Source organism: Cricetulus griseus (genome assembly GCF_003668045.3).
Source record: "Cricetulus griseus strain 17A/GY chromosome 1 unlocalized genomic scaffold, alternate assembly CriGri-PICRH-1.0 chr1_0, whole genome shotgun sequence".
In the NCBI taxonomy this organism is placed as follows: domain Eukaryota; kingdom Metazoa; phylum Chordata; class Mammalia; order Rodentia; family Cricetidae; genus Cricetulus; species Cricetulus griseus.
This window is the reverse complement of record NW_023276806.1, coordinates 180,423,439-180,447,670: the sequence shown is the minus strand read 5'-3', so window position 1 is coordinate 180,447,670 and position 24,232 is coordinate 180,423,439. Positions and strand designations below refer to the sequence as shown.

Sequence of the window (24,232 nt, the reverse complement as noted above, 5' to 3'; positions counted from 1 at the left end):
GAAGAAGAATGTTATTCATTAACAAAATAGTTGAATTTCTACTAGTGTATTCATTCCTCCAACTAAAGACAAACTTGAATTTCATTACTTAGTTCTCTCTGTAAATTGTCTGTAAAAACAAAGGAGGAAGACAGAGAAATTATACTTTGGAATTATGTCATGCATTGAGAAAGCTGTTGCTAACTCTGGAGAATCTAAGATATTATCTTGGAGTAATATTTTCATTTTCTTTTTCTGCTTCTTAGGTTGAGTTGACAGTGCTTGAAAGACAATATTTTCATCATGAATGCTAATAAAGATGAGAAGCCAAGGTCAAGAAGTCAAGATCTTCACCTTCTTCATGTTTGGATGATGCTAATCATGTCTGTGCTGTTTCTTCCCGTCACTGAAACATCTAAACAAAATATTCCAAGGCTGAAGCTAACCTACAAAGGTGAGTACATAAATATTTTTAGTTTCCAGTAGGATATCCAAATGTCTTCTTTGAATACCTTGTTTCTTTTATTTAGAAATGTAGATTCACTTCTACAAAGTTGCAACTGTCAGTAATCATTTAGAACACAGGCTACAATTATTTTCTTTTGAGAAGTAAATAATTCTTAAACTACTCAAGTACAGTTTTTCAGTTGATATTTATAATGATTAATCTAGTCCACCAGGTCTATTCAGTTGCATTAAAAATCAAATGTATAACAATAAAAAATGAATAAGTTCTATAAAACTGCTACTAGTTAATGTTACTATCACAAGCTAAAGTGTATTTTGCACAGAAAAATATTACTATACCTAATAAGTTTCACAGTCTACAATGCCCAGATACCAATTTTAGAGGTTTTGAAGTGGGAAAGATCAACATAAAAATCCAAGTATACCAATAAAGCAAAAATCTAAGATAATTTCTTTTAAAGATTTAAATTAATATCAATGAGTAATATAAAAACTTTATGTTGCACATATCTGTTTTGTGGATATTTGAGTCTGTGTATATCTTTTTACAAAATTTTATGTCTAAAATCTTTCTTTTTCTTTTGTATGATTTACTCTAGTCTTCTTACCACATGTTTTTAAAATTCTGCTGGGAAAATTAAAAAAAACTTTATAAAGAAGTTTTATTAAAACTAAACTGATAGCTTTAATATCTTCTCTTCTTTAAGATGTCCTTCCTCCAATGAAAATTGATATTGGTGATAAAAGTTAATTACTTTTCAAATTGAAAAACAAATTAAATCTTAATATTCTACTTATTGCACATTCAATATGCTGATATGAGTTTTGGAATGAATCACAGAGGTAGAGTTCTTGCCTAGGATGTGCAGGACCTTAGGATCAACCCCAGCATTGAAAATTTAAAAGCAAAAAAAAAAAATGGAAAAGATGAAGAAAAATAATGGCATTTGGATTTCATGTTTCATGTGTTAGGGAGCAGAGAATGTTTTTAATGTTCATATACTTACATGTATAAAGGCATTTTATTGAAGTATTAAAAACATAGAGAAAGCCTTTTTATATAAATGATGGATCTCATTGTGAGCTATAATTAATTAGAATTTTGATTCAACAATAATTAAAAGCCACATTTGAGAATTATACCAATAATTAATTACAGATGATCTTTTGTATCTTTCCCCCAAAGCTTCTTGGCTTCAAGTTAAGTGCTGTCTGAAAATGAAAACCAAAGCCAGGGATTTTGACTTTGCTAACCTCATACTCATTATCTTCCTTCCTGAGTGCTGTATTGTTGGTGTTTTACTCTTTTACTTTTTTTTGCTTTTGGGCCTTTTTGAGGGGCCCACCAACCAGTTCCCAGTTAAATCATACACGGAAGCTTATTCTTAGTTATGAGTGCACAGCCTTAGGTTGGCTTTTTTTTTTTTTTTCATCTTGTGAGTTTTTTTTCTTCCTCCATTTTTATTTACATTACAAACAAGATTGTTTTACATGTCTATCCCAGTTCCTTCTCCCTCCCCTCCTCCCTTGCCCCCCACTAACACCCTACCTATCCCATAACATTTCTGCTCCCCAGGGAGAGTGAGGTCTTCCATAGGGAGTCTTCAGAGTCTGTCATATCCTCTGGGATATGGCCTAGGCCCTCCCCTGTGTGTCTAGGCTGAGGGAGTATCCCTTTATGTGAAACAGGCTCCTAAAGTCTATTCCCATGCTAGGGATATGTACTGATCCCTATAGATTTCCTAGGCCCCATAGAATTCCGAGGCCTCCTCACTGACACCCACATTCATGGGGTCTGGATCAGTTTGATGCTGGTTTCCCAGTGATCAGTCTGGGGGCCAAGAGCTCCCCCTTATTCAGGTCAGCTGTTTCTGTGGGTTTCACCAGCCTGGTCTTGTCCACTTTGCTCATCACTCCTCCCTCTCTCCAACTGGATTACAGTTCAGTTCAGTGTTTAGCTGTTAGTATCTGCTTCTCCTTCCATCAGATGCTGGATGAAGGTCAGCTTTCCTTATCTTACATTAACTGGTCTACTTTTTCCCGCTTTGCTTTTATCTTTCTTACTTCTGTATATCTTTCTTTCCTTTTTACTCCATGGCTGACTGGGTGGCTGGGTGGCTAGCCCCTGATGTCCTCTTCCCTTTCTCTTGCTCCTCCCTTCTCCTTTGTTCTCCTATTTATACTCTCTGCGTTCCAGCTCTCCCCATTCTTGCTTCTGCCTTGCTATTCACCATTCAGCTCTTTATTAAACCATCAGGTGTTTGAGACAAGCAAAGAATCACAGCTTCACAAAATTATTCAGGTTCAGCATAAATAAAAGTCCCACACCTCAAAATAATATTCTACCATAGTGCTGAGATTATAGCCAAGTATCAGCAAGACTGCCATACTCTCTGTGATACCCTTTTTATTACTTGGGCTCTCTTCATAGCTATATTGAACAACAGGTCACAGCAATGAGGGGGAGGCAGAGTCCATATGGGGGTGATCCACTGTAAGGCATGGAACAAACACTTTAGGGCCTAACTTAGCACAGTAAAACTCAAAGATGCTGAGGTTTACAGGAGCTTTGATCAATCAGAATGAAAACATCCTACTAAACATTTTGATCACTCAGGTGGCATGCTGCAAAAGCCATATTCTGACAGCTGGGTTACCTATGCCTGCAATCCCAGACTCATGAACCTGAGGCAGAAGGATAGTAAATTTAAGTACAGTTTGTGCTATATAACAAAAACCTGCATTAAGAAAAAAAAAACAAAATTAGACAATTAAATAATAGATGATGACATATATGTATATTTAGATAGATAGATAGATAGATAGATAGATAGATAGATAGAAGTTGGACTATATATCTATAAAGGAAAGAATATACTAAACCTGTCTCAAATGTCAAAATGATCCTGATGATGTACAAGTACATAAAACAATTTTTAGAGAAAAAAATCAACAATTTCTGAAGTATGATAATGAAACAATCAGATCCTTAATTTGACACTTTTCATGACCTTCCTTGCTGAGTGCTGAGGTTACCTTCATGTATCATCAAGACTGACATACTCTTTGTGATATCCATTCCATTCCTTATGAAAACTATGCTGTGATGATACTTTTAAAATCCCGAGTTGGGCTAGAAAGATGGCTCAGCAGTTAAGATATCTGAAATTATGAGGACTAGGTTTTGGGTCCCAGTACCCACAGTAACAAGTCTGGCAACCTTGAAATTATCTGTAATCACAGCTCAGGGGTAGGTGGAAGTGTGTTGAAGGAGGATTTCTGAATCTGTTTTTCTACACTAGCTCAAGTACAAGCCATAGCTTCAGCCAGAGATCCTGCAAAAAGAAATAGGGAGACAGTGCTCCTGTGACTTCAACAGTAACTCCCACTCTTCCACCTTTGATGCTGGAGCTGGCATTGCTCTCAATAACAACTTGGTAAAGCTCATTTCCTGGTATGACAATGAATTCACCTACAACAACAGGGTGGTGGAACTCATGGCCTACATGGCCCCCAAGGAGTAAGAAGGCCACCCTGTCCATCTACCCCAGCAAGGACTCAAGCAAGAGAGGGGCCCTGTCTGCTGAGCAGTCCCTGTCCAACAACCCCCACACTGATCATCTCCCTCACAGTTTCCATCCCAGACCCCCAGAATAAGGAGAGGCTTAGGGAACCATATTCTCTTGAATACCATCAATAAATTTTACTGCACCCATAAAAAATTTTAAAAAAAGAAAAAAAGGAATAGACAGACAGTGACAAAACCTGACATCCTACACTCTCTTCCAGCATCTGAGTACACAATGCCTACACATACATAAATGAATACAAAGTCTCTAAAGTGTGCTAATGTTTAGCAAAGACAATCATCAAAGCCACATTTTAATGTTTTATTATGAAAGCACCCATTTTGCCAATCAATATAATTTGGATGACTACTGATACATACCAGGATGTCACCATGAAACTCAGTACTAGAAGCAAATGAATTCCATAGCTGAAGAGTCTGCTGAAGATAGGCTTGAAGATTGGCTACTGGTGTTTCTTTCTTCATGTACAATCTGGGGCCTCCTAAGGAAGCTCTTCCACCTGGGCAGTTTGGATTTCTGAAAAGGCAGCTCAGAGCTCAAATACCTATATCTCAACACACTGTTGAAGCAGAAAACATGCATTTCTTCCATGATAGTACTATTTGAGATGTGATAGACTTATTTTCAAGAGGTGGTTATATAACCTAGACTTCCCAACAGTGGTGTTCAATTATATATAGTAATGTAGAAATATTAATTTGTGAAATCTAGTGTGCAATAATTAACTTTTATATGTACTTTGGTTTTGTGAAAGATACTTTTACAATTCAGTGAGGAAATAAAATAAAACAATACTAGAACAAATTAGTATCCATGTGTCAAACATTAATTTCCAGGGCAGTGATAGTATACATACACCTTTAATCCCAACATGTAGGAGGCACAGGAAGGTGGGGATCTCTGAGTTCAAAGCCAGTCTGGTGTACAAAGCAAGTTCTAGGGCAGCCAGGGCCACACAGAGAAACCCTGTCTTGAAACACAAAAAAATTGAAGGAAAATCAAATCCTACTTTATCCTACAGAATATACAACATACAAAATACAAATTGTATTATAAACATAAGGAAAGAAGATAAATTATATAGTGTTGAAACTAAATCATGAAATAATATCTTTGAATCTCAGAATAAGCAATCCTTTCTTAGGCAAAACATTAAAACTCATAACTGTAAATATTTTAAACTAAATTTCAGTAAAATTAAAACAAAATTCTATATATCAAAGTTCAGCTATGAAATAATCAGCCCACTTTAAATAATTTGTTGTTTCCTTTTGGAATTTGTGAACTTGGAAATTCTGAGTATCTTCAGGGGACTCCAATTGCATGTCTTTTGCCTTTTCCATATTAAATACAGATGTGTAGAAGGAAAGCAGTGAAATTTCTTCAATGTCATTTCTAAAAGCATCCTCTTCCTGCATTAAAGTAAAGTATAGGACACCTAAATGTGTGTTAACTTGGCATCATTTTGAGGGATATTGCTTGTACACCACACTCTCGTTTCTCTAGCAAGGATATCCGTTGACATTGCTCTTGTATTTAGTCATCCTTTTATTTCTCTAGAGTCTGACAAATTAGTTGAAATCAGCTGACCCCTCACTATGCATAAATATTATATACATAGTAAACGTTCATGCCTCTGCCTTAATTACCAGGAGAAAGCAAAGAGATCAAAATCAGCCAAAATGAAAATTTTAACTTTGGTTTTTAAAATTAGTTTTAAGAGTATAGTATCAATCCATAATCCATGCCTCCTCAGCTATGCACTATACAGAAGCCTGGGTAACATTACAGAAGAACTATGAAGACAATGAAAATGCTCAATACTCAGATACCTCATCCCCATGACCAAACCAGACCCCCTCTGGCAGTGGAACGAGTATTTATCCCTAGTGCATGGATGGATTCAGGAGGAATACTCTCTAGATAAATGGGGGAGGGCCTAGGCCCTGCCCTAAATGATGTGACATGGAAGACCTCACCTTCCCTGGGGAGTGGATGGGGGATGGGATGGAGAGTTTGGTGTGAGGCATGGGAGGATGGGAGGGAGAGGGATTGATATGTATAATAAGTTTGCTTCTAATTTAAATGAAATTTCTAAAAAAAGGAAGAAAAATAGTTTTCTGCTCTGGGGAAATCATTGCTCCCAGGCACATGTAACTGATAAGACAATGAGGTCCTAGAGCCTAAACAGCTTGTCCCAAAGAAAGAAGCTTTGAAAAAACAGAACCTAGTGGAATGCTGACATTTGGTGTGTCTAAGACCCATGATGCCATTCCCTGATTTTAACCAGCAGGGAAATGTGACATATTTAGGAGCACAGATATCAAGACATTAAAAAAAATACTAGATTCTGCCACTACTTTCTTAAATATATTCTATTCAACAACCCCAAGGTACAAGAAACCAAAACTCACATAAGTTTTCATTAATAGGAAAAACTTGAAGTCCTTTGTTACTTTTTTACCTGCTATTTTATAATAATATCTTCATTTATTTGATGGAATGACACTTTGTTTTATAAGAAATTTTAAATGAGTAAGTAGATAAATTCATTTTTCCATTTTATGAACAATTTCATTTAGGTATAAAGTGCAGCACATCTCTCAACTAGAATTTTCCTTTCAGATGGGCTCACAGAACCTGTTCAGTTTGACTCATCCAATAACATGTCTGTTTTTCTCAGTATAGTAAATGCATCAGTTTTTAGAGCCACAGGATCTAGATCTTGCCTGGTCGTATTAGATGTGAAATAGTTGGAGAGACAGGAATATTAGGAATTTAGGACCAGTTTGTTCTACTTGAGTTCCAGAATCAGAAAAGAAAAGAAGTAAAGAAGAGAATATAAAAGGAGAAACGAAAACAAAATTAAACATGCTGTTTGAACTCCATTAATTCAACTGATGAATAAACTAGAATAAATATATTTATTCTCTACAGAGTTGGCACTTAACAGGTGTGTTTGACTAATACCATATTGCCTATCTCATCTATCAGTAAAAAGTAGAGGATGCGATAGTAACAAACTCATGTTAATATAGTCAGTGTAAATTTACATACAGTTTTTTTTGTAGAAGAGAATATTAATTGTAAATAATAAAGTAGGAAGCACATCTACAAGAGGTGAAAGAATGGAAGCTATGGTGAGGCTTCAGCCCTTTCTTTGACATGTACTCTCTGTTCTCTATCAGGATATTGCTTGCTCTTCCTCGTCCTCACCTGAATGCTGGGTCTCTAGAATGGTAGATTCTCCTTGAGGACCAATTTACATAATAGTTATGTAAACAACTCAGATGTTACCACAGAATGAACGTGTGACAAATTGAAACAGTTTGAATATAGTGTGTCTTTGAAGACACATACAAAGCACACTTAGGGTTTTTAAATACAAAATGATATTTATGTATTTTGGGCTTTTAAATACAAAATGATATTTAAGCATTTTGGGCAGAAATATTGCCATAGACAGCATGACAAATATCCTTTTTTAAAAAAGCATACAATCAATTCCCATTCTGCTGTATCTCTTGGATCGTTGTTTATCCATTAAAAAAAAAGGAATTTACTTCCCTGAAGTATTGGCTGACTTGAATTACTGTAAACTGAAGTTTTACATTTTCAGTTTAAATAAAATAGGTTGTTTACTGTTTGTAAGAATTAGCTGTAAGAATAGCTTACTCATCTCACAATAGAGTATTGTAAAAATTGCATGAATTCATACTTTAGGATGAAGAATTTGAGAGTCTCTGCTTGTGAGAAGGAAAGAATCTAGTTCTTTAAATCAAGCAAGCTGAGCACAAAAGGGCCTTGGTGTTTCACTGCTTTTGTGTTATAAGTGGGGTCCAGACATCAATTACTGCTCTTAATGACAGTCTGTGTATTAGTCAGAATCCCAGCTGACTTAAATGGAAGGTAAATCCAGAAATACAGTTCTCTAGATGGCTTTGTTCCCCAAGTTCTCCTTCCCTTTCAAGATGGGCATATGGATGTCACCATAGGCATCCACTGTTGAGATTCTAGATGGCACATCACCATCTCTACACTATTAACAGTCTGTAACAAAATCTGCCTGGATAAGAAGAGGTACATCAGCTAAGTGCACATCATTTTGAAAACTCATTGCTTAAAAGTTTATGGTAGTTTTTCTATGCACTGAAATATAGCAACAATTTAGACATTCATTACTCTTGCCAACAGGAGATGCTAGGATCTTTAAAATCACATTCATGTGTAGGTGTATTTTTTTCTTATTTAGTGTGTGTGTGTGTGTGTGTGTGTGTGTGTGTGTGTGTGTGTGTGTGTGTGTGTCAAATTCTATGTATGGTGGCTATGAAAAAATGTACAGGAGTTATTGTGTCCACCACCGAGGTCCTGGGGATCCAATTCTGGTGACCCAGCATGTTGGTGAATGCCTTCACCTGCTGAACCATTTCATGAGATGGATGAACGGAATTCACAAAATAACTGCAAAGAGATGAGAGAGGAATTTTGAATATTGGAAGAAATTTCCAAATGTTTTGAGTAAAATACCCATTACCATTAGAGAATTTTTACTACAAAATATATCTAATTTGTGGTTATTGTGAAAACTCAAAAAGGCAGCAACATATGGTAAGGGTTGATGTGACAGGAGGGGAGTAAAACAAAATAAATCTTGAGTATATGTAAATAATTGAGAAGAACAATATGAGTCTTAGCCTGACTATATGAAACATAAATATTTGAAGAGGACAGAAATTTCCTCTTGCTCTTTAGACTTTCAATTTCCACTGGATAATGATGATTAGGATGTGAAAGCGATTTAGTAGAAATGATAGGTATTTACCAGAATCCAAGAATAGTAAAGAAATAAGAAAAGTAAACTAAAGCTGAGTAGAATGTTGGGTGTGGAGGAATGGTTGTATCTCTGGAGGTATTAAGGTCAGAAGGATGACAAGTTTAGAGGGAAAACTGACAACTAAGAAACTGAACTGAGACTCACAGAGGTACTGGGACTTTAAGTGTGCCTGAAGTCATTGAGCGACAACATAAAGGTTATGAGACATAAACAACTTATGGGAAACATGAAAATATAAGTAGAAAATATTGTTTTACTGCTGTGTGTTAGAGAAACGTCCTCTAATAGGCATGTGTGAGAAGGATGACAGTCTTCTGACCACCTCTACCAACATTAGAGGCCTTCATCTGGAAAAAACCTGGAAAAAACTCTTATGGGTGATTGACAGCTATTCTAAATGAAAAGCCAATGTGAAATTTTCCCCAGATCAGTGGAAATGTAAGAGCATGATAAATGAAAACCGGACATATATGTAGCAAATTATTTCAAGTTTCATAATAGCAAGAGTGAGGACATGTTTTGCACAACTTCCAGGAAAAACAGAAAGCATGTTTAAAGGCTTGGGATACATACAGATGGCTTGAAATGTCTCAGCTGTGACCAACACCTCACATATGACTTGTTTCTGATATACATTCACCTAACTTTAAGAGAAATTGATGTTTAAAATTATAAGAACTGTAAAATGTTTTCATTTAAATAACAAGTACAACCATTTACTCTATCTGAAGTGGTATTACTATGAGAAATCTTCTTATTTCATTGTATTTGCTTTACAACTTCAAGCCAAGCATATTAAGATGTGGATTTCAGAGTTTTCTTTTTGATTAAGTCCATGTACTTGGCTGGAGCACATACTCACTCACTAATGAAGTAGAATTTTGATTTTCAGCACTCCTTGAAAATTGGGAAATTCTAAAAGCATTAAAGGAGCAGGTGAAGAATTATCATGGTAGGATCAAGTACCCTCTGAATTGTTTGTTCTCTCAGCTACCTATGAGGAGAAGTCTACTCCATAGTGGCTTTGCTCCCCAGGGAAGTACTACTTATTCACAACACAATGGGAAATTATCCATCATAGCAAGATTTGAGGAATGCCTGGACACTTGGGGAAAGGCCTAGGCCCGGCCAAGGATGATGTGGTGGAATTTGGGGATCCCCCATTGAGGGCCCTACCCTGCCTGGGGAGTGGGGAGTGGAGAGTGGATGGGGTGGGGGGTAGGTCAGGGGCAGGGGCAGGGGAGGAGGAGTGGGGGTGAGGCGAGGGAGAGGGAGAAGGGATTGATAGGTGAAATAAGTTTGTTCCTAATTTGAACTAATAAAAAAAAATCCCGCCAAAAAGACTCCTCTTTGAAACTATAGAGTTTAACATTCAAATATCATGACTCTCATGTGCTATAGTTTATATGAAGCATCCACAAGTAAAATCTAACTTACTTAGAGTAAACCTGTGAATTAAAAAGACATGGATAATGTGACAATGCAAACTTGATACGCTCCTATCCCCATCTTGTCCCGATAGGAACATAGATCTGAGGAAACAATAGACTTTCATTCTAATAAACATTTCTTAGGTTAAATCATCTCATCCACATTTATTGTATTTAATATTCTAAAGCTAAAGCACAAAATTATAATTAGCATTCCACTAAAGAAGAATATGTAAGAATTCAATTCTGTTGTTACTCTTTCTTATTGGACTTGCATTTGCCTGAAGTATTTATGGTGAGTTTGTTACCTAGCAAAATGCCAATATCACAGAAATATAAAATCCTGAAGTAGTTCTTGGTAGGGTTTTATGTGTGACTAGCATTCTTTCTTTTTGGTTTTGTGAGACAGGGTTTCTCTGTGTAGCTTTGGAGCCTATCCTGGCACTTGCTCTGGAGACCAGGCTGGCCTCGAACTCACAGAGATCCTCCTGCCTCTGCCTCCCGAGTGCTGGGATTAAAGGCATGCACCACCAATGCCCGGCACATTCTTTCTTTTCTATACTTTGTATTCTTTGAACAGTTGGTTGTATATAACTAAATACAGACATGTATGTAATTGGCATTTTCATGTAGATAGTAATGAGTTACTTGGCAGCCAAAAGCTTTGTGTTTGATCTCAAGACTCTTAAAACTTGTTGGAAGTCAAGTGGAGCCATTATTAATTAATTTCTACTGTAGTGAATCAAAGGGAATGATTTGTCTATGAATAAAAACTGGGGAATTAAACAAGTACATGTAGACGCTGAAGGAACTAAATAAACTACAGCACTGGAGGATGCTTTTTATTTTAAATGAATATTTTGCTGTCTCTGCTCATTTTTTTTTAACCAAACTTTGTTTGGGAGTGGATTGACAGCCAAAACCATTCTGGAAAAATAATGTGAGAAATATTTGAAGTAACCTCATAGAGGAGATTTTTTTTTAAGACAGCCAATAAGTCAAATGTAAGGCCCAAGTAAGTCAGAGTTAGGAAAAACATTAAATGTAATAGAAAACAAGCTGAAAGCATTATATGCAAATGACTTAAATACACTTCATTGAAGATATTATAATACTCCTATACTTATGAGTCCTCAGACATTTGTCAGCCATTTCCTTGAAGATAAAGTGGGTGGGGGCAAGGACTTCTGGTTAGCCTCCTGGGTTGGCAGACGGAGGTGGCTGGGTGTTGATCTGCATCTATTCTTAGATGCAAGATTTCCTTCTGCAGAAGTGTGGTCCTTAGATTCTCAGGAGTGAAATCTGACTTTCTTCAAAGCTGATTTTCTTTTTTAAGGGATGAATCTTTACCTTTCAAAACCTTGGTGTGTGTGTGTGTGTGTGTGTGTGTGTGTGTGTGTGTGTGTGTGTGTGTGTGTGCGCGCGTGTGTGTGTGTGTGCGTGTGTGTGCGTGTGTGTGTGTATGTGTGTGTTTGTGTGAAACCCAGTGAAGGACTCTTTTTAAAGGATATGCAAAGCCAGCTTCCAGCAGACTTGGGAGAGAGACTGCCAACTCCACCCAGTTCAGGATCTCTGGCAGTAAATTTAATTTTTCAGGGGTTGAAGGTCATGTTCATTTAGCACTCGAAAACTGAGGAAGTCTGTGTTGCTAAATCCTAAATTTATTAGATTCAGTATTACTCACCACTCCCTTCCTTTGAGGGGGAAAGAGGAAGGACGAAGACCATCAGGTCATATGAGCCTTTAGGCTGAATGAACAATTGTATTAAAAGACACTAAAAAGGAAATACAAAGAATTCTTTGCAAAGCAATCATTTATTTCAAAAAAAAAAAAAAAAAAAGGAATTACACAGTCTTTAACCTGCCCTTTACATGGATGAGCACCTGACCATTTCACCCAAGAGGAGTCCTTATTGCAGGGCTCTAACACTAAGGGAAAATCCATAACATGAAGTCCATGTTAAGTAGCTTGACACCCTGATAGTCATACATGATTAACCAAAGATCTCCCATATTTACGATTATTTAATACCTTACTTGTGTTTTCCCCAAAGGTAAGGGTCTATCTACTTTTAGGAGCAAGAGTAGCATTCAGAAGTTTAAATGTGAGTCCATTTGTGATTGATAACTCATTGTAAGAAGTACTAATACCATGATACTTAGTCCTACACAGAGATGAGGAGTAGCATTTTTAGGTTTAGTTATATCAGGTTAATTATAGAAAACAAGTCCTCTGCATTCCACATGGCATAGCTGTTACACAATGGTGTCTTGACCATGCTATCAGCTCTTTCCAACCCAAGAATGATACTCAGAAGAGCTTGTCAGAGCTTTCAAAATCAGATTTGATAAGAATACTGAATAACTTTCGTATTCTGACACAATTTGTCCAGATATAAAAATTGTTGATGAAGCCTATAAAACTTTCTTTTGAAAAATACAAAGACAATGGGTATCATGGCACAGCAAGGACCTCAGTAAGGACAAGCAGGCAAAAGCAGAAAGTTTCAGAAGTTCATGGTCATCTTTGAAAGCATGGTGGAGCCAGTCAAACTGGGCTTCATGAGACCTATCTCATAAAGGAGCTAGGTGGGGAAATAACTCTGCTTAAGTGAAAGGATGTGATATCTAGATATCCAGAACACATTTAAAATCAGAAGTGGTACCAGGCATTTCTAATTCCAGTGCTGCTACAGTGAGACAGAACTAGAAATAGGCTCTGGAATCTTATGACATATCTAGCCCCAAGTCCATAGCAGCAGACAAGTAATCCAGAGAAGGTAGAAGTAAAGGATCTACAACATATGTTGTCCTCAAACCACACACACACACACACACACACACACACACACACACACATACACACACACACACAGAGATGCCTGCAGAGAGAGAGGGGGTGGATTCTAAGAGAAAATAAGAAAAGTGGAAAGAAAGAGAGGATGAAGGGAGTAAAGAAAAGTGCAAGTACCAACAGGCATGGAATTGCAACTCCTTTATGGGATTTCTGATCCTCATAAACTCTTCCCATTTCTTTATAATGAGTTATAGTCCATGAATTCCTCTGGTGTCTTTCTATCAAATCCAGTGAAGAAGATAATGTCTGTCTATACTTTAAAACAATAGACAAATGCTGATATATTTAACTAATTTATTTTGGAGTAATTAGATTATAGGCATTGCATGATTATGTTTCTGCTACAAAAGTATGGATTTGAGTATCTGGGTGAAATTCCAAACTCAGAAGAAGGTGACAGGAGAATAAGAATGCACTGAAAAAAAAAAAGAGGAATGATTAGAAGCTTTTGTGGATTAGCTCAATGTTTAAATGGATCAAAGAAACCACTTAAGGCTCCAGAGTAAATGCTGCTGATGTCCCAAGGAAGGGTGACCCTGAGTATCTAAGCTCACAAGTGACTTCTATATGGGACATGTGAAGGGACACACTTATCCTTTCACTAAAGGCAGAGAGGGAAGACATCTCAACAAGATTACAGGGCATACAGATGAGAACAATGCTGACAATTACATCCTGAGAATTTCCGATTTTAGAAAAAATAAAACTTGGAAGTTTGCACTCAAAATAGCGAAGTCTTTCCTTTTGAATCCTGGGGTTCATGATGAGTGTCAGCTTTAGGAGTAAAGATATAGTCTCTATAGTTACTCTTTTTTAGGTTTTAAGTGATGATCCAATGGAAACAAGAAATAACCTTGCTGGGTTTGGCAAAAACATGAAATAAAGATAAGATTAAGAAGAGGAACCAATGTCAGTCTCTGTCCCAAGATCCCTTCTTAATGTGTCTGTTAAACTGAAAAATGTTCATCAGTAATGCTTTAGTCTAATTATTTTATTTGGCTTACAGAGATTTGGTGAGGCATGCTTTAATCACTTTGCTAGCATTGTCACAATGCAACATTAAATCATTTGGAAATGATAATACTTCAGGTTAGTCAATATTTTTGCAGCTGTTTTCTTGCTAAGTTTGTTTGAAACCAAACCAAATAGAATTTGTTATGGTGAAATAGAATACAGCAAATGAATATATCAATTTTATTTTCTCCTTGTATAAATAGAGGTAATATTTTTTTAATACACAGATCTTAAATGTCTGTCTCCTTGCACTGGCATGTGTGCATTCCAGGAACTGTACTTGTTTTAGAAATTTCTGGTTAGCTTTCCTGACGCCACCAGGTTCCATCATCATCCATCCTGAGCTCTGTAGGCACACTTATCTCTCTAACACTCAGTTTCAGTCCTTGCCACTTCCTTGAAAAATAAAATGTCCATGGCTTCCAGTCACCTACATAATAGCCTGACTCCCCTGCCTGACATCATTGCCCTTGGCTATCTCAACACTGTCTGTATGTCTAGTTTCACTTATTGTAGTCCCACATATTTTCCATGTTTTATAGACTGAATTCCACACTACAAATCGTCATTAAATACTTATTTTTCTCAGACTCTAAGATAGCTACTGGAAACTTAAATAGAAGTAAGACTGGGCCTTTTCATGAATTGAGCATATCTCAAGGAATAGCAGCAAAACAGACTTGGTCTCCACCCCAGGTCCCTGGCCCGGATAGTAAATAATTTCCAAGACAACTAGAATCATTAAATTTGCAAGGATAATTAAACCTCCATGTATTTTGTTCTTTCTAAGCATATATGCCCAGAGATTTATAAAGTAATAATAATATAGGTCACAATAATCAATAGCAATGCCCAGAATTATATCAATAAACTGCAATAAAACTGTATGTTGGTATGTAGAAGACTGCAGATATATCTATATCTATCACCATGCACAAAACTTAAGTCGAAATGGATCAAAGACCTCAATATAAATCCAGCTACACTGAACCTCTTAGAAGAGAAAGTAGATGGTACCCTCAAACGAATTGGCACAGGAGAAAGCTTCCTGAACATAACACCAGTAGCACAGACACTGAGATCAGCAATTAATAAATGGGACCTCCTGAAACTGAGAAGCTTCTGTAAGGCAAAGGACACAGTTAATAAGACAAAGCAGCAGACCACAGAATGGGAAAAGGTATTCAACAACCCCATATCTGACATAGAGCTGATTTCCAAAAATACCAAGAAATCAAGAAGCTAGTCACCAAAACACCAAATATTCAAATTAAAAGTGGGATGTAGAACTAAATAGAGAATTCTCATTAGAGGAATCTAAATGGCTGAAAGACACTTCAGAAAGTGCTCAACATCCTTAGCCAACAGGGAAATGCAAATCAAAACTCTGAGATACCATCTTCCTCCTGTCAGAATCAATGACAATTTATGCTGGAGAGGATGTGGAGAAAGGGAAACACTCCTCCACTGCTGGTGGGAGTGTAAACTCATACAGCCACTTTAGAAATCAGTATTGTGGTTCCTCAGGAAAATGGAAATCAGTCTTCCACAAGATCCAGCAATTCCTCTCTTAGGCATATACCCAAAGGATGCACATTCATACAACAAGGACATCTGCTCAACCATGTTCTTAGTAGCATTATTTGTAATAGCCAGAACTTGAAAGCAACCTAGATTTCCTTCAACTGAAGAATGGATAGAGAAAATATGGTACATTTACACAATGGAGTACTACTCAGTGGAAAAGAAAAAAAAAAACAACAAAAAACAATGGAATCTTGAAATTCGAAGGCAAATGGATGGAACTAGAAGAACCCAGCCTGAGTGAGGTAACCCAGTCACAAAAAATACATGGAATGTATTCACACATATATACATTTTATACATAGAGTACAGAATTACCAGCCTACAATCCACACCTCTAGAGAAGCTGAGAAAAAAGGGAGGACCCTAAGAGAGACATACATGGTCCCCCAGAGAAGGAGAAAAGAACAAGATCTCCTAAGCTAATTGGGAGCAGGTGGGAGGGGAGAGGGAGTTAGAAGAAAGAGAAGGGAAGAGGAGGAGGGGAGAGGAGGACATGGAAGAGCAGGAAGATTGAGTCAGGGCAAGAATAGAGGAGAGCCAGAAAAGAAATACTATAATAAAGGAAGTCATTATAGGTTTAAAGAGAAATCTGGCACTAGGGAAATATACAGAGATCTACAAGGTTGACCCAATTAACAAGCAATAGTCGAGAAGCTACCTTAAATGCCCTTCTCCGATAATGAAATTGATGACTATTTTATATGCCATCCTAGAGCCTTCATCCAGTAGCTGATGGAAGCAGAATCAGACACCCACAGCTAAACACTGAGCTTTTTTTCTTTGGTTTTCTTTATTTAAATTAGAAACTAGCTTGTTTTACATGTCAATTCAAGTTCCCTCTCCCTTCCCTCCTACCATTCCTCTCGCGAAACCCCCCTATCCCACTCCCTTTCTGCGCTCCAGGGAGGGTGAGACCTTCCATGGGGATCTTTCAAAATCTATCATATCATTTGGAGCAGGGCCTAGACCCTCCCCCTTGTGTCTAGGCTGCAAGAGTATCCCTCTATGTGGAGTGAGCTCCCAAAGTTCATTCATGTACTAGGGATAAATACTGATCCACTACTAGAGGCCCCATAGTTTAACCCGACCTGCAAACTGACATCCACCTCTAGGGGATCTGGGACAGTCCTATGCTGGTTTCTCAGCTATCAGTCTGGGGTCCATGAGCTCCCCTTGCTCAGGTCAGCTGTTTCTGTGGGTTTCTCTAGCCTGGTCTTGACCCCTTTGTTCACCACTCCTCCCTCTCTGCAAATGGATTCCAGAGTTCAGCTCAGTGTTTAGCTGTGGGTGTAGTCTCTACCAGATTACCTTGTTGAATGGTATTTGGCTATCTTGTGAGGTATCATAAGAATTTAGAATGTTGACCTGGCATGATGAAGTCATGAGAGTAGTATAGGTATTGGGGTGAAATATAGCTTTAGTCTGTTCTGACCTGATGATTCATCAGGTATTCACTACTTTAAGTGATTTTGAAGCCATGATGATGTTGGGTAGGTAATGGAGAGATGCTAAGCTTGTGATGACTCAGGAGGAACATTTGACCTCTCCGAGGACATAATTCATGTGTGTTGTATTTTATTTTTAATTTAAACACATATTTTTCACACACACACACACACACACACACACACACACACACACACACACACAGTGATCCAATAGTTTTCCTTGCAGGATTCTCTAATACAATAATATGAACAGTGCCTCCCATAGGCTATGTAATTTTTGTGTAATAAATATTATTTTAATCTTATCTGAATACCATTAATTAACATATATGTTTTAACCTTCATATTTCTGGTTTATAAAAAAATATGATAACGTGTTTCTTTAACAACAACAACAACAACAACAAAAAAAAAAAACTGTTTGGCCCAAAGTGAAGGTCAATGCTAATATTCAGAACAACAATATTTACTAAACTTTTCTCATTTACAAGTCATAAGTTTAAGAAATACTATTAATTACCTCTTCTACTTGTTGACAAAGTTGTATAAATATGGAAATGCTAAGATTTCTTTGCATAGATTTTGCATAAAGTTTAAAGAGAACACATCATCCTCCCTGTAGTATTTGCTCAACACATAGCATGTAGTGTGTGCAACTTGTTATTCTAATGTCCATCTTGAGTTGCCATATAGCTTCTATTATCTTCATTTTGTGTATTAGGAAGCTGAGTCATGGAGGTCAAAGGACTTGTTCTAGATCACTAAATCATGCTGCCAATGATTTGTCAACCACACAGATAAGCTAGGTAATCTTGAATTTTGTAATTTTCATTGCAATCAGAATAACAAGTAGTTTTGGAAAGTTGAAGTCATAAGGGTTTGTACCACACAAAATGCTTTACTAGTTCAGTAAGAATACACTCTTGGGAGTCTATTCAAATACTTTTGATTTTTCACATTTTTGCTTTAACTAAGGGAAATCCCAAGGAACATAAATGCTTGCCTAATTGAGTGAAGGTTTGTGCAAAATGTCTTCTTTTAAAAGGCTTTAATCAAGTCTGTTCTAGCCAATCCCTTGATGCCATTGTTTCTTCTTAGTTCTACTTACAACCAGTATGGAATGCTCATTGGAAATGAGCCAAAAACCTAGGCCTTGGTCTTTTTGAGTTGTAAAATTATATTGCAATATTGTACCTAGCTGAAAAATAGTATTTACCTCAATAAAAATGAACATAGACATCAGTGTCCATGTAGTGTGCATAAAATATCCTGTATAAATATTAATGAAAGAGTTTTGTTTGCTAACCACAGGCAATTGAAATTTCTGATTGTGTTACACCTTTCCAAGTTTTTCACATTCTAAATTAAAAATTTCAATTCTATCTTAGAAATTGAGAAAAATAACAATTATTCAATGTAGAAATGAATAGTAATTAATAGTTAATTCAAATTTATAAGCTGTTTTTAAATTTTCACATAATCAACCTTAATAAAGTGATAAATTTGTTATTACTACCTTGTTGATGATCAGTTCTCTGGGATTATAGAAATATAAGATACAATTGTAGGTACTTTGGTTAAAAGAAATGTGGTACGAAGATCTAGTTTAATTAGAAGTGTCTGTTATGATTGTTGCAAACCAAAAGTACTGGCCCTGCAAACAGATATCAAAGAGAATGAAACAAGGAAATCCAATATAATTATCAGGTTTGGCACCAAAGAACATAACCATAGGATATACACTTGCATTTGATTAAGATGAGTGCTTTCATTTGTGAAGTTATATTATATAGTCATTTGAAGGTCCCATGCAGTTTCCGACCATATTTCTTTCAGGATTAATGGAACTTTTTTTTACAACTTCTTTTGAAATATGCATCTGAACATGGAATGTACATCTGAATTAGCAAGGAATTGTGCATGGCTGGGAGACAAGGTATCACAGCAAACTCTCTGAACTTTGGCTCTTAGAATCTCCATAATGGTCCTTGAGCAATAGGTGTGGGAGATGTTTTGTAGGTGTTTCCACTGACACTGGATTTCATAACTCTTCCTTTTGATTGGTTATATTTTTTAATCATTATTTCCTGTTGCAAAAAAAATACTCAGCAAGACTCACTAACATGAGTGTTTAAACATGAGCTGAATGAGGAAAACGACAAACATGCTACAGTGGATGAGAAAAGACCAGGAAGCCTCAATCTACACAAAGAACTACAGACAGCTAAGTAATGCTGAGAGCAGAACAATATCTTCCCCAGGGAGGAGCACATCATTTTGTCATCCAATACTAAATGGTCAGCTGTGAAGACATACATACAAATAACATTATCCAGATAAAGACTGAGCAGGTTGTATTTATATATTTAGAAATGTATATGTATATACATTTGTAAGTACATACATGCATGCAACAGTTAATGAAAATAAGAGGCTATAAACCTGAAAAAGAAAAAGGAGGCCTATATGAGAGAGTTTAGAGAAGAGAAAGGGAAGGGAAAGGGCATATAATTATACTATAATTTCAAAAACTAAGAAATTAAAAATGTAGTGAGAGTACAACCATTCAAATAATGCACCAGCATGAATGCTATCACAAATAGGAGGAAATGGTGAGGGAGAACTAGCTCATTGGTTTAGAATGCATACTGTTCTGAGAGGATGTGACTTTACTTCCCAGCTGCCATAGTTCCTAACTGCCTGTAATAAGAATTCCAGGGAGATCTGATACCTCTGGCCTCTGGAGGAACTGCACTCACATGAACATACACCTCCATTCCCACCACCCTCAATCACACACACACACACACACACACACACACACACACACACACACACACACACTTAAAAAGTAAAAACTAAATCTTTAATTTGTTACATTTTTAAAACATGTTTTATATGCATGAGTGTTGCCTGCATGTATATCTGGGTACCATGGTGTGCCTGGTGCCTGCAGAGGCCAGAAGGGAGACCCTGATCTCTTGGAACTGTAGTTACAGAATGTTGTGAACCACCTTATGGGTAGTAAGAACCCAACCTACATCCTTATACAAGGATAACAGGTGTACTTAACACAAGGTCATTTTTCTATCTCTTCAAATAAAATTGTATTTACAAGAGATTTTCTTTCAGACCTGAAACATAGAAAAAAGATATATAGAAGTTATAGACAAGAAAGTAAACATCTGAAAATACCTGTCTCATGAGGGACAAATATCCAAACTGCAAAAAAATAAATTCTACTAAAATTCAAGTGTTAGAAACAACATAATTTTTGAAAGAATATAATAAAAGGCATAAATATCCACCTCACCAGTAAGAACATAAAAATAGCAAATAAGCATATGAACTCATACACCATACCAGTATCTTCAGACAAATTCAAGGTAAGAAAACATAATAATACATACCTTTTAAGATGATCACATCTACAATGTTGACAACATTGATTCTATTTAGAAGAACACATGAAAATGCATTTATCACTAATTAAAAACACAAACTAATTTAGGCATCTTGGAAAGCACTTTGGACATTTTCTAGCAAAACTAAATATGTAACCCAACAATTGTTTCTTGTGCTTCACTCAAAAGAAACAAATAATTTGTGTGCACAAAATCTTTGCATGCATATATTTTATTGGTGGCTGCCAGAACTTGGAAGCAACAAATTAGTCCTGTGGGTTAATGGATGAATTACAATATAGGAAGACAATGAAAAGTTACTCACAAAAACAGATATAACATGTCTTTAACAAGAATGTTGGAGGAATATTTAGGGAGAGTGAAAGGACTAGAAGGTTGGGAAGAGAGCCATGGTATGTAATAGGTGAATATAAGCAATGTGCAATTTGAAATATGAATGAAAATTTAATAATAGCCCCATTAATTTTCATATTAAGTAAAATTTTTATGAAGCACAAAAGAAGAAATCCCATGGCATTTATGACATAGATTATACTTTGTTGATATAATGGAGTTTATCATTTTTTTCAAATATTACTACAGGGAAATACTTTAAATTGTAATTTAAGAACTGCTTTTGCAATATTTGTATTTTATATTTCAAGTTTTATATTAATTTTAAAATGTATTTTTTACCCCAGGCATTGGTGGCTCACGCCTTTAATCCCAGCATTCAGGAGGCAGAGGCAAGTTGATCTCTGTGAGTTCAAGGCTAGCCTGGTCTCCAGAGTGAATGCCAGGATAGGCTCCAAATCTACACAGAGAAACCCTGTCTCGAAAAACCAAAAAAAAAAAAAACAAAATGTATTTTTTTACACAGAATAAAGCCAATGTATTTAGGCCAAAGTATCTATTTCTGAAGGAGTATATATTAAACTTGTTCCAATGTGTCAATGCTGCATAAGTATGTTCACAAAGTGGATCAATATGTGTATTTGGGCAGGTAAATATATTTCATGCCATGAATTTTCCCTTACTTTCCCTCTTTTGACTTTTCCATAGACTTGCTGCTTTCAAACAGCTGCATTCCATTTTTGGGTTCATCGGAAGGACTGGATTTCCAGACTCTTCTTTTAGATGAGGAGAGGGGCAGGCTGCTCCTAGGAGCCAAGGACCATGTCTTCCTGCTCAGTCTGGTCGACTTAAACAAAAACTTTAAGAAGGTCAGTTTATTTATATACATCTTGGTGGATTCACTGAATTTCCTCTGTGCCTTAAGTCTGCTTTCTGTTAAGCCACAGTGTCACTCAGGAGGTCTTCTATGTCAAAAATAATAGAAGGCATTTAAAAACATATTTCCTCTGACAAATATTTTATGTGTTTGTAGATTTCACTATATACATATATTTTTGAGTAAATGGATATAATATTGAAGCCATTGAAAACATAGATAAAAGCAGCAAAGAATTATAAACATCTACTTCCCTATTAGAAATGCAAGTATTTGTAATGAAGAAATGGCAATTGAATTAATCAAGAGTAAACATGTATTCTTTGCTAAACATGTAGCAATAAAATCAAAATGTGTTTTATTTTTCATTAATAAGTATTCCCTTGATCCAAATCTGTGGTAACATTTTAACATTGTTTCTCCACACTTTTATTTCACATTTTAACAAATTTCTATCAAAACCTAACGATTCTGAGCTAATAAAGACTCATGATGCTCCAATTATGGACTGTTTAAGAAGCCATACCACTTAAATATAGAGAAAGACAAAGGTGAGGCCTGAATAAAACCCTCCAGCAATAATAACCCCACAGACATCAGTCTGAACAGTTCACATAACCAGAAAGTTTCATTAGAGCTAAAGACCCTGATTAGTGACCATGAAGCTTGGTTTTAATATGATAAAAAGAAAAGACATATTGAAGAAGGTTTAAAAGGAAGCACTTGCTCATATTACCTCCTCAACCCAGCTAACTGTGTGGGAAAGATGTCTCTCACTTGAATCAGGGAAAGGATACTAAGTCCAAGCTACACACTTGACCAGAACCATTGAAATTCAGAGATGTGCTGAATGTTCTAAACTCTGTCTCTCTTGACCAGAGCCAGTAAAATTTGGAGATGGTCAGAACATTCTAAACTCTATGTCTTTCCTAACCCAAATGACCAAAACATAGAACTATGTCAACACAGAAGCTTTCTCTATCATCCACTGCCAATCCACAGATGGTTGAGCAGAGACAGTGACCTATCCTGCAGTAGGAGCATTAAAGCTCATGCAGGGTTGTTTCTTTGGTTGATTTTTGGGTCCACTTTAATGTGAACCAGGACTGTACAGAATGTAAAGACCACTTACTGGGGGCAAAGCTCAAAGAATGGTATTCTAAGCCTGACCCAAAGACCCCTATGTGAATTATATGCCTGGGGGATAGAATCTATCTGGGGTCTACATCAATGCCAATAATTGATCTCAAGTATCCACCCTCTACCCCCAAGTTTTGATAACACAGGTCTGAGGCTATTACAGTCAAGTGTGCCCTAGCTCATTGTGAACATTAAAAACTAAGAATTAGCCTTTAGATAGTAGTGCATGCCTTTAATCTCAGCACTCAGGGAAGAAGAGGCAGATGGATATCTGGCCAGCCTGGTCTTCAGAGTGAGTTCCAGGACAGCCAGAGCTCATAGGGGAAACTCTGTCTTGAAAAGCAAAATAAAACAAACCAAAAAAAAAAAAAAAAAAAAAGAAGAAGAAGAAAGGAAGGTCTGTGCACACATGCCAAAAATAAGATAATAGATAAAATATGTAGAAAAGATCATGACATATCTAGAATATGATAGTATAAGATAAGCCATACTCTTTGTATTAAAAATTAATTTTTACATTGATTAATGTTTGTGGGAGTGTATGCATGCACACATGTTCATGTTTGTGCACATGTGCAAAGATGTGTATAAAGTTTTTAACTCAATGTAGAATCTCTTACATTATTCATCTTTTTGAGACAAAGTTCCTCAATGTACCAGGAACTTGCGGATTTCCCAAGTGTAGTAAGCTGGCTAGCCTCAGGGATCCTTCTGTGTCCACCTCTTCCATGCTAGAATTAAGGATGCACACCTCCAAACCAGCTCTTTTATTTGGCTGCTGGATCAGATGCCAAGCACTCTACTGTCTGAACTGTCTCCCCAGACCTGACTGCTACTTCTTCTTACACAAATCAAGCAAACAAAATCCGTGTGTGTGTCTGTGTGTGTGTGTGTGTGTGTGTGTGTGTGAGAGAGAGAGAGAGAGAGAGAGAGAGAGAGAGAGAGAGAGGAGAGAGAGAGGAGGGAGGGAGAGAGGGGAAAGGGGAGGGGGAGAGGGAGGGGGAGAGGGAGAGAGGGAGAGGGAGAGAGGGAGAGGGAGAATGGATTTTCTTAAATGCATCAGTAAAACAGGCACACCCTGTATAATTTATCTAGATGGCTAGTCATTGGATGGAAGACATTTGCTTTTTATCATTTATCTTTTCAGTAGTTCTATACATTTTTCCTTATGGAACCATAAGGAAAAATCAGTTGTTTCTGTTTTTGCTTTTGTTTTTGTTTTGAATGTTGAATCTTGCTAAGTGTCATTG

At 36.6% G+C, this 24,232-nt stretch overlaps 1 protein-coding gene across 1 annotated transcript in view; it reads left to right on the top strand.

Moving 5' to 3' along the window:
• Positions 1–282: 282 nt before the first annotated feature.
• Sema3d (semaphorin 3D) overlaps positions 283–24,232 on the top strand; it is a 111,695-nt gene continuing 87,745 nt past the window's right edge. Inside the window, exons 1-2 of the mRNA XM_035451650.1 lie at positions 283–433; positions 21,674–21,834. Coding sequence (XP_035307541.1) covers positions 283–433; positions 21,674–21,834 — 312 coding nt within the window. The remainder of the gene's footprint in view (positions 434–21,673; positions 21,835–24,232) is intronic.